We start from the raw sequence: 16,710 nt of genomic DNA, 5'->3' as shown, positions 1-16,710 counted from the left end.
CATCTGGCCATTACAGCTTTAAAACCTTTTACTTATTATCACTCAACTACAAATCTGCTCAGATCACATTTGTATAAAATTTAATTAATGAGAGTATAAAAGATCATGCAATCTTTCAAATAATTTAGTATAAAATCATTAGTAGTTTGAATAGTTTCTATTACTACAATGGGATGTAAGAATATTTAAATCTCTATATAGAAAATGATAAGCACTTAATCAAATATATACCTAGGCTTTCCTAGAATTACTTAACGAGACAAAGCCGGCGGTTGGATACACAAAGGTTGAGGACCTGTGCAAAGGATTTGAGTACAAGATCAATGGATGTAAAATAAAACGAGGTGGAACGTTGTGAGTTGCTGCGGACACCGCAACTCTACAGTTATACCCGATACTAAGTCAGTATGGCTCTCCTGCGGCAGACGCCGTTAATATTGAACCACACGACAAAGAGTGCGTGCGAGAGAGACAGAAAATCAGTCTGAGCGTGACGTCGGGCGCTGCGTAGCCACTGAAAATTGATTTCTTGCTTTTGGCTACAAAAATGATCCGATCTGATCCAGATTCAGCAATAGATATGGTCATTATCTATGATTATGCATTTTTAGTTTTCTCGAATGTGCAATATTGTGGATGCAACAGATTTTCGTCTTTTGTGTGGGCGGAAGGGGGTGGGGCGAAATTCTGAGATATACGTTTTATAGTGAGATCTAACAGAAGTGCGGATACCAAATTTGGTTACTCTAGCCTTAATAGTCTCTGAGATTTGTGGATGCCCCAGATTTTTGTCCTTTGCGGGGGCGGAATGGGGTGTGGCGAAATTTGGACACGAAACGGTCAAGGTCCGATATCACAGGAGTGTGGATACCAAATTTGGTTGCTCTGGCTCTTATAGGTTCTGAGATCCTTGAACTCATATTTTGCAATTGACAAAACCGACCATGAAACCTGTATGTTAGAGAGAGACAGAGCGAGAAAGAATGAAATTGTTTTCTTGATTCTGGCTATAATCATTATACGATCTGGTTCAGATTTTTCACTGTAGAAGATATGGTCATCCTCACCGATTCTGCGTTTTTGGTTTTATCGTATCTTTAAAAATGTGGATGCCACAGATTTTCGTCCTTTGTGGGGGCGGCAGTGGGCGGGGCGAAGTTTTGAAATATTTTTGTAGCAGTGACATATCACAGAAGTCTGGATCCAAAACATCGTTGCTCTAGCTCTTATAGTCTTTGAGCACTAGGCGCTGAAGGGGACGGACGGACGGACGGACGGACGGACAGACGGACAGACAGACAGGGCTCAATCGACTCGGCTATTGATGCTGATCAAGAATATATATACTTTATGGGGTCGGAAACGATTCCTTCTGGACGTTACACACATCCACTTTTACCACAAATCTAATATACCCCAATACTCATTTTGAGTATCGGGTATAAAAAACATCATTTGGAAATAAAGTAGTCCTTTATTTAACTGATATGGACAACGAACCGCTTTGGATATTTTTACCTAAAAGTTATGTAACCAAATTTTCCACAAAAACGCCCTTTACGATGTTGAAGGAGCATGGAATCTCACATCTTATATATAAAGGAAAAGAGATGAATGCCCATGTAAGAGAAGAAGAGACAACTATACATGTAAAGACAAAAATAAACAAAAAGGTTAAGAATATACATATGTAAAAAAGAGATGGCTAGATATAGTACTTATCATTTCCAATACATGGGTAAAGAAAAATATAAGGGAAACAGAGCAAAGACGTGGATATAAAGAGTCCTGCTCTTTGAATCATTATCAGTAATAGAGTCAAGAAGACAGCTGCAAGATGCATGCCAAACAAATACAACTTTTTTTAGTGCAATTCGAGGAGATGATCTTCGAGGAGCACGTACAAATTCTTGAAAATTTGATGAGCATTTTGGAGGATCTGGAGGAAAAGGAGCTTCAGTACTCCAAGTTTGGCTTTCATTATAAGCTATGCCCCTGGAGTGATGACGATGCAACGGACGGACCTGACACATGCCTGTGTCATACCCTACCAAATAAGAAAGCAGAAGCTATAGACCTAATGTTAAAGTACTATAACTTAAATAAAACAATGTATCCCAGCTCAAAAATTCAATAAACATCTTAAATGTCTCTGAAATAATATTGTGTTTTATTTTAAACGAATTTTATTAAACGTTTGTATTATTAACTTATCATTATAGTTAAAATCATTTTTCTTAAATTGTTTTAAAAAACAATTTATGTTTTTTTGCTGCTTTTAAATATTCCATATAGGATACAGTAATGACCGCATGTATTTGAAAAATAACCTTGCAGTGGTTGTTTATTAAATGTAAACTTTGTGGAATTTTTCCTTAATATTTTTAAAAATTCTTTATTTTGGGGATATTGACCATATGAATCAAAAAATTCTGCTGAATATTTGTTTTCAAAGTAAAAAGCAACCCAATGAGTTCCTGAATGGCTTGAAGAATCTGTGTTTGCTATTATTAAAGCAGGATATTTCGAAATTACTTGAGGCAGCTGATCAGAGGGATAAACTCCTTTAAAAATTGTTTTTGTTTTTGAATGCTTGGAAAGCAACTTATCGATTTGCAATGTATTCATTTTTACAATAGAACTCGAATATTTCTATGTTTATCAATATCAATCATTGAGTCATATTCACAGTATACCAGACAAGTAACTGCTTCTGTAAGAGGCTCCGAAAATCGTCCTTCAATTCGGATGGCTCCTTGTGATATTAAATTTGAGCATACAGTTGAATTGTGATGGTCTGCAGTTAGGTCAAATGCTAATATAAAACTATTTTTATCAAACATTTCCTTTGTAATTTGTAAGACTCGATCATAATGTTTTATTCCACTTGATCTGAATAGCATATTATATCCTCTAGAGCTTTGAGCATTTTCAGAGTTCGAGAAATCAAACTCAAGTGCCTGCGATGGTACTTGTACTCCATTAACCAATAGATTAAAGCGTTGAATTTTAAAATGATCAAAATGGAAGGGGTTTAATGCCCGATTTCCAGAATATGATTTGTTTTTTACCATGCAAAAAGCCAAAAAATTGGGAAGCTGTCCAATAACTGCATTGTCAATTGATAATGTATTATTTCCTGGATATATTGTAAATGATTTTACTTGAACTTTGCTGTATGGATAAATGGCATTTTTAGTTTGTAAAACATGATGATGAGCCAATAAAATGCTCGGATTAATAGTTATGTGGTTCATGAATAGTTGGGCCTCCAATATTTTAAGATTTGATTCAGTTTCAGATTCCATTAAATAAAATGCTGTTTTTTCAATGTTAAAAGTAATCCTCAAATCTACATTATTTATAAGCAGTTTTGGTTGATTAAATATATCTCCATGAACTTTTCCGAATTGTTCAACCTTATTACTGTTTTGAAAAATATTTTTGAGCATAATGGATCCATCGGTGTTAACGTATCTACCAGATATTAATTTACCATAATTAGGATAATAACCTTGAGTGGCTAAGTGACTTTCACTGGCATCACTACCATAGTTTAAAATCGTTTGCAAATACGATCTATAATGATAGTTATTATCACTCTGAGAAACCAAAATATTATTTAAATATACGGACGAACTTCTAAGCATTGAATGCAAAATATTATTCACTACTCCAACATCGTTTCCTTCAATGTTGGTATTATCACTTTTTCTTAGTTGCACAACAAGTCTTAAGTAAACACTTGACAGGTCTCGATATGTTTCCCCATTTCCTAAGCAAACGAATTCAATTGAAGAAGCACTGTCCAACGAAGCTATGGGGTTATATGAAACTTCTTCTGTTCTCAGAATAGAGCTTTGTGTAGGATGTGGCTCAAAGAGATCCAATTCGCTTTTCATACATTCAATATGGGTGGTCATTTTGATTTAGAAAAAATGTCTCTTATAGTTAATTTCTTTGTTGATTTTTATACCCGATACTCAAAATGAGTATTGGGGTATATTAGATTTGTGGTAAAAGTGGATGTGTGTAACGTCCAGAAGGAATCGTTTCCGACCCCATAAAGTATATATATTCTTGATCAGCATCAATAGCCGAGTCGATTGAGCCCTGTCTGTCTGTCCGTCCGTCCGTCTGTCCGTCTGTCAGTCCCCTTCCACACTCCTGTTAGATCTTACTATAAAACGTGTATCTCAAAATTTCGCCGCACCCCCTTCCGCCCACACAAAGGACGAAAATCTGTTGCATCCACAATATTGCACTATCGAGAAAACTAAAAACGCAGAATCATAGATAATGACCATATCTATCAGATTGCTGAATCTGGATCAGATCAGATCATTTTTATAGCCAATAGGAACAAATCAATTTGCAGTGGCTACGCAGCGCCCGACGTCACGCTCAGACTGATTTTCTGTCTCTCTCGCACGCACTCTTTGTCGTGTCGTTTAATATTAGCGGCGTCTGCCGGAGGAGAGCCATACTGACTTAATATCGGGTATAACCGTAGAGTTGCGGTGTCCGCAGCAACACACAACGTTCCCCCTCGTTAGTTCTACGTTCTTTGCAGCTTATTAATTATAGGAAAACCAATTAATTTTGTTTTTTCCAATTTGCACGGCCTTACTGTTTCTAACAGCCCTCATCAACTTTTCTCGTCCACTTACGTATTTCAAGTCTTGAAATGGATTTGGTTCACTATTATACCTCTTAAGTTTTACTCTTAGCTTTCGCTGTTTATCAGTAAGCTTCACTTTAGTCAATGCTGATTTTTTTGATGCTTGAGTGTCTAAAAATGAAGTATCCTCAACTTTACGCTTATTAGGTTTTGAGTTGAAAGATTTTTCGGTCAGAAAATCTTCATCATCGATGTCGTTAGGTAAATCAGAGAACTCATTTGTGATAGAGAGTTCCTTTTTTGAGGACTCATTATTTGTATTGTTAAGAATGGAATTGTTAGGTTTTACATCTAACCAAACTGACTCGTCTTGTGTTTGTATTCCAATGCTTTGAGGTGGTGAAAGTCGTTTGTTCTGCGTAGTTAATATGTCCATTGTCTTATTTCTTTTTTTATTTTGATAGTAACACAATTCTTGACGTATTTTAATCCATTTATTAAAGTCACTAGTTTTTTTATCATTTAAAATAGGCAAAAACGTTATAGTTATTAAATCGTTTTTCTGGGCATTATTTACCAATTTTTGATATGCATTCGGATGAATTAAAATAACTTTGGTTAATTGATGCTTATTTTTAAGCATTGTTCAATATTTTTCCAAAAATCCCCGAAAGCAATGAACTTATTAAAACAGGTAAAAATCCTCCTTTTTGGATGAGAACTTTTCTCTTAGAATTTATTGACCGTTTTGGACATGAAATAAGACGTAATGCATTTTTATACTTTTTTAGAGCATATAGTTGCTTTTTTGATATCTTATGATTTCCTCGTAGAGTATTCAACACTATCTCCACTAATGCTTTTACTAACTCAATGTCACAATTACTTATAATTGCATTTCGAAGTTTATTATTTGCCCTTTTGAGCACATACAATAAATGTTTGTTCGCTTTCAGTCGATTTAGATTCTTTTTGTAAACCATTTTCATCTGAAAAGCAAACCGTATCCTTCCGGTTTGCATAAACGCCAATTCCTTAATAAAAAGTTGTTTATTATTTCCAAAGAGATATTGAAAATCAACTATAACGCTTGAATTCCTGTCGATTTTGTTCATGTTGGGTTGAGATTTTGTAATAAACTGAATGAGTCGTTGATTCCTATCTCCTTTATATACAGCCCAATTTAGTAAGAGTTCTTAGTTTAACAAAAGCATTCAACCCAAATGGACACGCTTCAATCAAAAAGAATTAGGTCCACTAGAAAGAAGCAGGATCACGAAGTCATTTTCGGTCTCGAATATTATGTAGTACATAATTTAAAACTTAAATGCGGTTTTTCAACTACAAGAAAATTCACTCCAATGATATGGATGCAGCAAAGCAAAAACAATTTCGTCGGTTTAGATAAAGATGAATGGATGCAATTGGTTACATACAAGGAGTATATCCAATTGAAACTTGATCAGTATGATTTTTTGATGCCTGATACAATTATAGACCATCCATTATTGCCCACAATTAAGTGTAATTTTAGATTTCGAAAATCAGACAAGCAGTATGTGTTTATAATAAATCAGTTTGGAAATAAAATTGAATTTGATAGTGAGTCCTGGAGATCGTTTTTAAGATTAGGCATTTTTTTTACCACATTTTTATGTTGGAATACGATACTTAAGCAACAAATTATATACCTCTACTATAATAATATTATTCCTAAGTGTGCAGCCTTACAAAAATTTGATGTTCAACTAGCTGATTTAGACGGTACTTATGATAGAAATGTGCAAATAGATTTAACCCGTTTATGCTTTGAAATTTCCAAAAAAATGTGTAATCAAATAAAACGCGATGTTCTTGATTATAAGCAAACACTTTTAAATAAGCAATCATTCCAACATAACAATAGAAAATAAAAATTATATTAAAAATGAGTAAGCAACAAGTTGTTAATGAAATACATAAGCCTGCTAGAAGAAATTTTGTTCGTCGTAAATTCGTAAAAAAAGGAATTAATGACACGTGGCAAATCGACCTAGTTGAAATGATACCCTTTTATAAGGAAAACAAAGGATATAGGTACGAAGTATGCATATGCAGTTCCCGTTAAGTCTAAAACAGCTTTAGATGTTTTATCAGCATTGAAGAAAATATTAAAAATATCTAAACATAAACCTAAAAATATTCGATCTGATCAAGGAAAGGAGTTTTTTAATGTAGCCTTCGGAGAGTTAATGAAAAAGAATAACATTAACCATTACCATACATATACACACCTTAAGGCATCTATTTGTGAACGTTTTAATAGAACATTAAAAAATCGTATGTGGAAAATCTTTAGTATGCAGGGTAATCATACGTGGATTTATACCTTGCATGACTTACTAAAAGATTATAATAATTCATATCACCGTACTATAAAAATGAGGCCTATAGATGTAAGGAGTGGCCCAGCTGGCCTATTGAGGGGGTAGCGGAGATAAGCAACAGCAGTAATAACAGGAGCAGAGGAACAGCTGATTAGCAGCAACAGCAGTAGTAACAGCAGCAGCAACAGCAGTAGTAACAGAAGCAGATCAACAGCGGACAAAGAAGAGGAGGAACCGAGCGAAGCAGTGAAAAGGAGAGAGCAGCAGAAAATCATCAGAAATAAGCCGTAACATTAAGAACTTTTGTAAGCACACATACCAGGCCACCGCGATAATAATACGAATAAACAATACTCTAAATAATATCTTACATTTGGGGGCTCAACCAGTCGCGTACTGCCTGTGTAAAGTGGAAAAAATCAAAAATTGTGTGTCTCATGTCTCAGAAGCCGGCAGCAGACGAAGCGAGACGGAATAGCAAAAATTCGGTGCAAAAAAACTGCGCATTAGACTCTCAGAAGCCGCAAGCAGAGGAAGCGAGACAGCGAGTGGGTGAAAAGAAGAACCGAGAAAAAAGGGTTGTTTCAAGCCGGCTGCCCACAAGAGTATTGCGCAGTAGAATTATAATGGAAAATACAAGTGGACCACCAGCCGGGAATATGCAGCAAAACGCGAACGAGGAAGCGATGAGGTCAACACTCCTAGAAGAAAACACACAGACGCTCCAACAGCTGGTTCAACTGCTCTCGATGAAAATAAATGCTGATGAAATAGACAAGAAAAATGATGCAAAGCTGGTAGTGGAAAATTTTGCCAAAATTATTCCAGAATTCAACGGAGAAAATATGTCGGTACAGCAGTGGTTTATTAACTTCGAGCTAAACGCTGAAGCATACGGACTAAATGACAAACAAAAATACGTGCAAGCCCGAGCAAAAATGACAGGTACAGCCGCTCTTTTTCTCGAGTCCACAGCAGTGTATGAGTACGGCCAATTGCGTCACCAACTTTTACAGGAGTTTGAGTGTGAGCGTTTATGCAGTGCGCAAATTCACAATCAATTGTCTATGCGAGTGAAGATTGCCGGCGAAAGTTTTCACGAATATATACTACAGATGAAACGCATTGCTGCACGTGGGACAACAGACACGGAGTCGGTGATTCGATACTTCGTCGACGGACTCAATTTAAAAACGGATTATAAGTACACCTTGTATGGATGCAGCTCATACAAGCAGCTGCGAGAGAAGTACGAAATCTACGAAAGAACGCTCGCGGTTGATGGGGGCTTGGCCCCGAAACAAAAAGACTCACAGCCGTTCGGAAAGAAGTCCAATTTCACCAAATATGAAAGGAAGCAACACTGCTACAATTGTGGATCCCAGGAGCATCTACGCAAGGATTGCCGAGCTGGAAGTGTTTCCGCTGCAATCAGACTGGACACATGTCTAAGGATTGCCCGAGTGCTGCTGCCGTAAACGTTGCATATGAGGAAAAACGCCTGAAGTCTCTTAAAATTAACGACGTGCAAGTCAAGGGTCTCATAGACACCGGTGCAGATGTTTCCCTATTAAAGATGTCAGTGTTCGGCAAAATGAATGGTATCCATCTGCACGCCAGTTCGTCAACTTTGAGGGGACTTGGAAACAACATCACACGCTCCGCTGGGCAGTTTACGGCAGAAGTGGAGATCGACGGAATGCGACTGGCACACAAATTCCTTGTGGTGGCCGATCATGCCGTCGGATGCGAATTGTTGCTTGGACACGACTTTATATCCAAGTTCACAATGACATCAACGCCAGGAGGATATAAGTTTTCTCCCCTGCCGGGGGAAGAAACTGAGGACACCAAACAGATAAGTATTTACAACGTGGTCGAAGCAAATACTGACATAAACATTCCATCGCAGTTCAGAGATGCCGTCCAATCAATGATTCAGGACTTTACTGAAAAGAAGCAGACTGCAGTGTGCCCGATCATGCTGAAGATCGTACCGGACGAGAAAATAGCGCCGTTTCGACATTCGCCAAGTCGAGTGGCCATCAGCGAAGCCGACGTTGTCAAGCAGCAGATCGATGAATGGGCCAACGCTGGGATAATACGACGCTCATCATCAAATTTCGCCAGTCGGACTGTAATTGTCAAGAAAAAGGATGGGAGCAGCCGGGTCTGCGTGGACTATCGTCAGTTGAACAAGATGGTCTTGAAAGATTGCTTTCCCGTTCCAATCGTTGAAGAGGTGCTGGAAAAACTGGAAAATGCTAAGGTGTTCACCATCATGGACTTAGAAAATGGGTTTTTCCACGTTCCTGTGGAAGAAAGCAGCAAAAAATATACGGCGTTCATAACGAAGGAAGGCCTCTTTGAGTTCAACCGTGCGCCTTTCGGTTTTTGCAATTCGCCAGCAGTTTTCATCCGTTTTATAAGTTTTGTATTTCAAAACCTTATAAATGAAAACATTCTTGACCTGTACATGGACGATATCGTTATACACGCTGAAACCGCCGACGAATGCCTGGGAAAGCTGAAGAAGGTTTTTGATGCTGCAGCTGAATACGGGCTGAAGATGAAGTGGAAGAAGTGCCGATTTCTGCAGTCGACCATTACATTTTTGGGTCATCAAGTTGGAGGAGGGGAAATCAAGCCTGGATTGGAGAAAACCAAAGCCGTCAGCAAGTTCCCGATGCCGAAAAACATAAAGGCTGTGCAGTCGTTTTTAGGATTAACTGGGTTTTTCCGTAAATTCATAAGAAACTATTCGCTAATCGCCAAACCACTGACCAATCTGCTGCGAAAAGATGTCCCATTTAAAATGAGTCTGGAGGAGCAGCAGGCGTTCGCTACATTAAAGGAAGCATTGGGGAAAGAGCCGGTCTTGAAACTTTATCGCAGGAAAGCAAAAACCGAGATACACACTGATGCGTCAAAGGACGGGTTTGCAGCGGCGTTGTTACAATGGCACGAAGGACAATTGCATCCGATCTTATTCTGGAGTAAGAAAACCTCGGAGTCTGAAGCACGGAAGCATAGCTATATACAGGAAGCCAAAGCAATTTTCCTAGCGTGCAAAAAATTTCGTCAGTACATACTTGGAACCAACTTTAAGCTCGTAACGGATTGCGCTGCTTTCAAGCAAACGTTAAGCAAGAAGGACGTTCCGCGGGAGGTAGCCCAATGGGTCCTGTACTTGCAGGACTACGACTTTGAAGTGGAACACAGAGCAGGAGAACGGCTGAAGCATGTGGATTGCCTGAGTAGGTACCCAATTGATGTCATGATGGTATCTTCGGAAGTCACAGCAAGAATTAAGAAAGCCCAGCAGGAGGATACAATGATCAAAGCAGTTTCCGAAATTTTGAAAAGTAATCCATATGACAACTTTAAGTTGAAAGCTGGTCTCGTATACAAAGTGGTGCAAGGCACGGACTTGCTGGCAATACCGAAGTCATTAGAAAAAGAAATAATAACCGACGCTCACAACGCAGGAAACTTTGCCGCTCAAAAAACAATGCATACCGTACAGCAGAGCTATTGGATTCCACATCTGCAAGGAAAAGTAATGCAGATCATAGGAAACTGTATGAAATGTATAATCTTCAACAAAAAGCTTGTCAAAAAAGAGGGATTTCTGCATCAAATTGACAAAGGATCACAGCCGCTGTATACTATACACGTGGATCACCTTGGGCCTATGGATGCTACTTCAAAGCATTACAAGTACATCTTCGCAATGGTTGATAGCTTCAGTAAGTTCGTATGGATGTATCCCACAAAAACAACAGGAGCAGACGAAGTTCTCAAGAAGTTAAGGGAGTGGTCTGATGTATTTGGTAATCCGGCACGCATAGTAAGCGATCGTGGAGCAGCATTTACATCTTCAAGCTTTGAGTAGTTTGTCAAGGAAAAGAACATCGAACACATATGGAGCACCACAGGGGTACCAAGAGGAAACGGACAAATTGAACGCGTAAACCGATCTATTCTGAGCATCATTTCCAAATTGTCGTCGGAGGAACCTGGAAGATGGTATAAGTTCGTACCGCGAGTTCAGAGGGCTATTAACAGCACTGTTCATGTGTCTACAAAGCGTTGTCCATTTGAGCTGATGATCGGGGTAAAAATGCGTTGTGGACCGGATAGCGACATACTTCAGCTAATAGAAAAAGAGATGGTTGATAATTTTGAAGACGAGAGGCAAAAGATGCGACAAGAGGCAAAAGAAAATATTCAGCAGGCCCAGGACAGATACAAGGAACAATTCGATAAAAAGCGGAAATGCGAATACGGATACAAGGTCGGAGATCTCGTAGCCTTACGTAGAACACAATTTGTAACCGGAAGAAAGATGGCCAGCGAATTCTTAGGACCATACGAAATAACCAACGTGAAACGAGGCGGACGCTATAATGTTCGGAAGGCAGCAGACGTCGAAGGACCAAGCAATACGACCACAAGCAATGATAACATGAAACTATGGAGCTTCTCTGTAGAAAACGAGGACGCATGGTCAGCAGGGACTGATGACTAATCAGGATGACCGAGTGTAAGAAGGAGTTGGCCAGCTGGCGTATTGAGGGGGCAGCGGAGATAAGCAACAGCAGTAATAACAGCAGCAGAGGAACAGCTGATTAGCAGCAACAGCAGTAGTAACAGCAGCAGCAACAGCAGTAGTAACAGAAGCAGATCAACAGCGGACAGAGAAGAAGAGGAACCGAGCGAAGCAGTGAAAAGGAGAGAACAGCAGCATACGGACGCGACTCAAGCAGCAGCAGAAAATCATCAGAAATAAGCCGTAACATTAAGAACTTTTGTAAGCACACATACCAGGCCACCGCGATAATAATACGAATAAGCAATACTCTAAATAATATCTTACATAGATGTAAACAAACAAAATGAAGACTTTATTTTGAAAACAGCTTATAATATTTGTAAGGTATTTCCTAAACACAACTTTTCCATTGGTGATCCTGTTAGAATAAGTAAATATAAAGCTATTTTTACAAAGGGCTATGATCCAAACTGGACAACCGAAGTTTTTAAAATTTTAAAAGTAAAGTCTACTAATCCTGTAACATATGAACTGGAGGACTATAAGGGGGAAATGATCAAAGGCTCATTTTATGATCAAGAACTCCAAAAAGTTAAAGATGAAAATGCTTTCTTAGTGGAAAAAATACTCAGAAGGAAAAAATAACAAGTTTTTGTTAAATGGTTAGGTTTCGATGAAACACACAATTCATGGATAGATAAAAAGAGTATATTAAAATAATTAAGCACGCAAAATATTTATCAGATTTAATTTATTTTTGTGTATTTTTTACATTGAAATATAGTTTTAATTATAAACAAATTAAAAAATAATAATAATATAACTAGCACCTAAAATATTTTTAATTTCATAGTGATTATGAGCTAATGTTGAAATATTATCAGGTAATATAAATCTTTTGTCATCCTTATAATTTAAACTTATCTTATTTACAATTTCAGTATACATTTTATGACCTCTACTTCTAATAACTCTCTGTTGTCCATAATAAGTTTTTTTATGTTTAATGTTATTAGCGAGATTGATACCGAATCTGTTTGAGGCTAGGTAATTGGATGTATCAAAGCGATTAGGATTGAATTTAATTAAATCATAAAAATCTTCTTCTGATGATATAATAAATGAATCTGTATCCATATAGATTATTTTTGATGATAGACATTTTACAGAATGAAAATTATGGAAATAGTCTTACATTAACCATTTTGAAAGTTCTAATACACTAACTCCAATGTATATGGGCTTATCATAAAAAATTCGGCACTTAGTTGATTCAATGGCAGCCAAATTATCTCCAAAGATTTCAACACTGTGGAAATTATGTCTTGCTATGCGTTGTCTAAACCCTGCTGAGTTTTGTCTTGAATCATAATGCTTAACTAATGCAACTTCACGACGTTTTTCTACATTCTCCATTGTTTTGCCGTAAACGGCATTAACCATTAATTTGTAAAAGTTTATCTCAAAGTCATTGCTAGCTTATTTTCTAAGAGATGTATTGAGGTCAATATAAGGTTTCAGCCAACAGGACTGATTAAATGATAAAACTCTAGATATTTTTTCTAAAGTCATACCTTGCTCTATACATAACTGCTGTAGCTGCTTCAAATGGATTATATAGTTCTTTTTATCAGTTAAGTCAGCTATTAGTTTTGTCTGCTTTCCTCCTGGTGGAATCTTATTTTCGGGGCAAAAAGGTAAACTATTATGCTTATTATGAATATCATCAGGATATCGCATATCTACTTCTAAAATATATCCAACATCACTAGATGCCGATATGCTAAGAACGTTGAAAGATGAAATTTCATCGTTACTTAGAAATTTAAAATTAGAAAATGGAAGGGGTTGACTCATAGCCCATCCATATAAGTTGTTGGCGTCAATATATGAAAGGAAATTTATGGGTTCGGTAGGCTTAAATTTATTATTTAAATATTTGTTATTTGCTGTTGCAATCCGTTGAGTACATTGGGTCAACCCTCCACGAACAGCAGTTTTAAAAAAATTATAAATGTCAGGATCAATAACAAGTTCTAATTCTACCCTTGTGTATTTTAACATTGCATCCCATGAAACTGAAGGAGCAGTAACATAATTAATGGGGTCTAACCTGTACACTCGGGAACAAAGACTCCTAAAATTCTCAAATCCATCAGCAAGAATTAAAACATCGCTTTCCAAATATAATTTTAAATAATCTCTAATAGATTTGCAATTAAATGCGCTCCAAACCTTCTGAGCAAAGTTGTAGTCTTTAACACTACATTCCTCATCATTCAGTGAATTATAAAAATTATCTCGCGAAGGAAGCAGGGATTCATCAAATTTTTCAAAACTATCCAAATAATCATAGGGAAATACTCCCTTTCGTCGTAGCATATCAAATTTTTCACCTTGATATTTAGTTTTCAAAATTTTAAAATTCGCTATGTTCATATAACTAGCGAGTTTTTCTAAGCTTGAATTTAAAAATCTATTTGAATCTATATATCTAATTTTATATTGATGAAGATAAGATTCATCGAGCTTACAATTTTGAGTTAACGCAATATATAACTCTTTATTGCAAGGAATGGGTCTTAGTTCATCTTTTATTGACGTAACAAATAAATGTATATCATAACGAGACAAGTTTTGAAAAACTACCGGGAAAAAGGGATCGCTTAATCTAAATGTCTGTTTACACAGCTTATGAATAGGACCTACATATTGTCCTGTAAACTGATCAAAGAATTTTTCTCGATCATCATCAGAAATTTGTTTCTCGCAGGCATAGCAATCACCGTGTTCCTGATAATCCTCATCCCAAATGTTAAACTGATAGATTGGTTTTTTATAGGACTTCCAGTACTTCTCATAAAGTCCATCGGTTTTCATCCTAAGTGCTTGACAAAATTTTTGGATACAATCCGGTCCTGAAATAACGAAATCATAATTTTTATGAGTTTATTGCCTTTGCTGGAATGTTAAAATATTTACCTTCGTATGTCCACATCTCATTTAGATGTTCATTGTATTTATGTACAATATAAAATGATGCTGCACATGCTGTATGCCTCTGTGCCATAGTAGTTGACGATTTTGATGGTTCATTAAGATTTATATGGTAATTTTCCAAAACTGCTTCGATGTCAGCATAAATTACTACTGGTGGAGATAGTTTTTTAGAAAAACTTTTGAATACAGTTTTGGTATTAGGTTCAGAATACAAAGCAGCAACTTTTCCACACTCTTTAGTGTCATGTATAGTATTTGTTGTACCATAAAATTGCAAGAAGTTCTCGCAAAAATATGCAGTATTATGGGATTTACTATGTTGTGAATAACATAATTTTCTCATGCACGTTATATATGCATAATGCATCATTTGCATATTATCACTATTAATTCCAAGCAAGTTTATGTGGTGAGTCCGAATTTTCTTAGTCCTCACTGTGGGTCCCACAACGTTTTTTCCATTCTCATCGACTTCATAAACATTGATGCTAAAATCCTCATTTGCTGATTCGAATCGCTTGATTCCTTTGCTTGTTATTGGAAACTCAATTCCGGAAAAATTTAATCTTACTCCTTCATAATAAATGATGTCTTGCCGTATGTTTCCGCATCGATAGGATGATGGTATTGTTAACTTATCTCGGGAAATTTTTTTTAATGCTGCTGTTTGATATATAGTTTTAAGGTGTTTTTCATAGGCCAATGATGCTAAAACACACCACTTGAAACAAAAATCATCGTCATTTTTAACATTTATGAGTGCATTTCGTGACTTAAAATTTTTGGGAGCTTGGATAAACCTGTTTGCAGCGATATGCTCTAGTTTTATCATGGTAAGTTCAAAATATTTAAAACACTTTATTGCCCAACCTGAATCCTTCTCCTGGAATTCACTGCTGAGAGTTATCAAATTTTCTATGGTATCATTTAGATGATCATCAATCAGCTCGTTTTCATATATTGGTTTGTATGGAGTAATGAAATGCTTCATTGTTTCTGTTAAGCTTTCATCATCAGTGTTTTTAACGTATAATCCATATACTTTTAAATTGTATTTTATGGACTTGTACTCACTCATGCAGTGACGCAATAAATTGATAATATCATTTTTGCAATCATGAAAAAACTCTTTTAAATCAATCTGTTCACTTTGATTTGAGTGAACACGATATGATTTTAAAGAAAATCGCGACTCCGTTGAAATTAAAATAACGTTTTCATTTTCCTCTAGTTGAGCTGCTCTTGCATTCTTATGTTTGTCCGACATCATATGGCGTCTTTCCCTAGACGAAGGGTAACTTTCACCGCAAATTGAACAGTCAATAATCCTTAGTTCCATCGGAGTATCCAATCGAGGCCGTTTTGAAGCTCCTGACGTTGAAGGACCTTGAAGATCACTTGAATTAGATCCTTTGCTCATAAGAATCTCAAAAGCATTCCTAGGTCCCAAGCATGCTTCATAATGACTATCAAACTCTATTAAGTCGATGGACTTAGAGCAAAGATCACACACCACATTATTACGATAATCAGAGCATCTCTCATAATGAGATTGAAACTCTGAAAAGTCAACGGACTTATCACACATGTTGCACTTAACTTTTGATGCCATTTTAAGTTTTTTTTTTTTTTTTTTTTTATCGAACTAACCACTTTCACTATTGAAATAGGACTAAGGGTTTCCTTTTTAAATGGTATCTTTTTAGGCCCCCAAACACCTTCTTAATCTTTTATATCCAAACCAAACAGTACCTGCTCACAAACCTGTTTCAAACGATTCCTACTGGGTCAATCTAATAATATGAGGGAAAGGTTACAACCTCTATTCTACCTGAAATCCACTTATTCTTTTTATGTAATCCTCACTTGGAAGAAACCTGTTTCAAACGAATCCTATGATTCTCTTGTAATAAGAGGAAGTGAAATTCAACCAATCAAAAGTAAAACAGCAAACATTTAAAATAAATAGTGGTTAAATGTGTTATATTTATTATATACATATGTTTATATTATTTTTAGAAAAATACATAAAATATTCTTATTATATAAATATGTATTCGTATTATTAAAATTTCGCCACAGGTAATTTTACCGCAGCAATTAAGTCATAATCATCTTTATCCCGAAGTAGTTCCTGGAGTTGAGATCTTTTATCATCATCCTGATTA

The 16,710-nt window shown here is 36.5% G+C and overlaps 1 protein-coding gene across 1 annotated transcript; it reads right to left on the bottom strand.

The window, feature by feature from the left end:
- Positions 1 to 12,347: 12,347 nt before the first annotated feature.
- Positions 12,348 to 14,614, bottom strand: LOC117193772. Its single transcript, XM_033398499.1, has 2 exons — positions 14,525 to 14,614; positions 12,348 to 14,460 (listed from the first exon to the last, which is right to left on the bottom strand). Exons 1-2 carry the CDS (start codon positions 14,610 to 14,612, stop codon positions 13,022 to 13,024), a joined length of 1,527 nt encoding a protein of 508 aa, XP_033254390.1. The 5' UTR covers positions 14,613 to 14,614; the 3' UTR covers positions 12,348 to 13,021.
- Between the last annotated feature and the right edge of the window lie 2,096 nt (positions 14,615 to 16,710).

Source organism: Drosophila miranda (genome assembly GCF_003369915.1).
Source record: "Drosophila miranda strain MSH22 chromosome Y unlocalized genomic scaffold, D.miranda_PacBio2.1 Contig_Y2_pilon, whole genome shotgun sequence".
Classification (NCBI taxonomy): Eukaryota; Metazoa; Arthropoda; class Insecta; order Diptera; family Drosophilidae; genus Drosophila; species Drosophila miranda.
Note: the sequence above shows the minus strand (reverse complement) of the source record. Positions and strands in the feature narration are given on the sequence as shown.

What these genes read in the sequence shown, in the direction of transcription:
- LOC117193772 (XM_033398499.1), bottom strand. Translation starts at nt 14,612, where the DNA reads ATGGCACAGAGGCATACAGCATGTGCAGCATCATTTTATATTGTACAT. An exon ending in TGAGATGTGGACATACGAAG is followed by an intron (nt 14,461 to 14,524) that starts GTAAATATTTTA and finishes TCGTTATTTCAG; the next exon opens with GACCGGATTGTATCCAAAAA.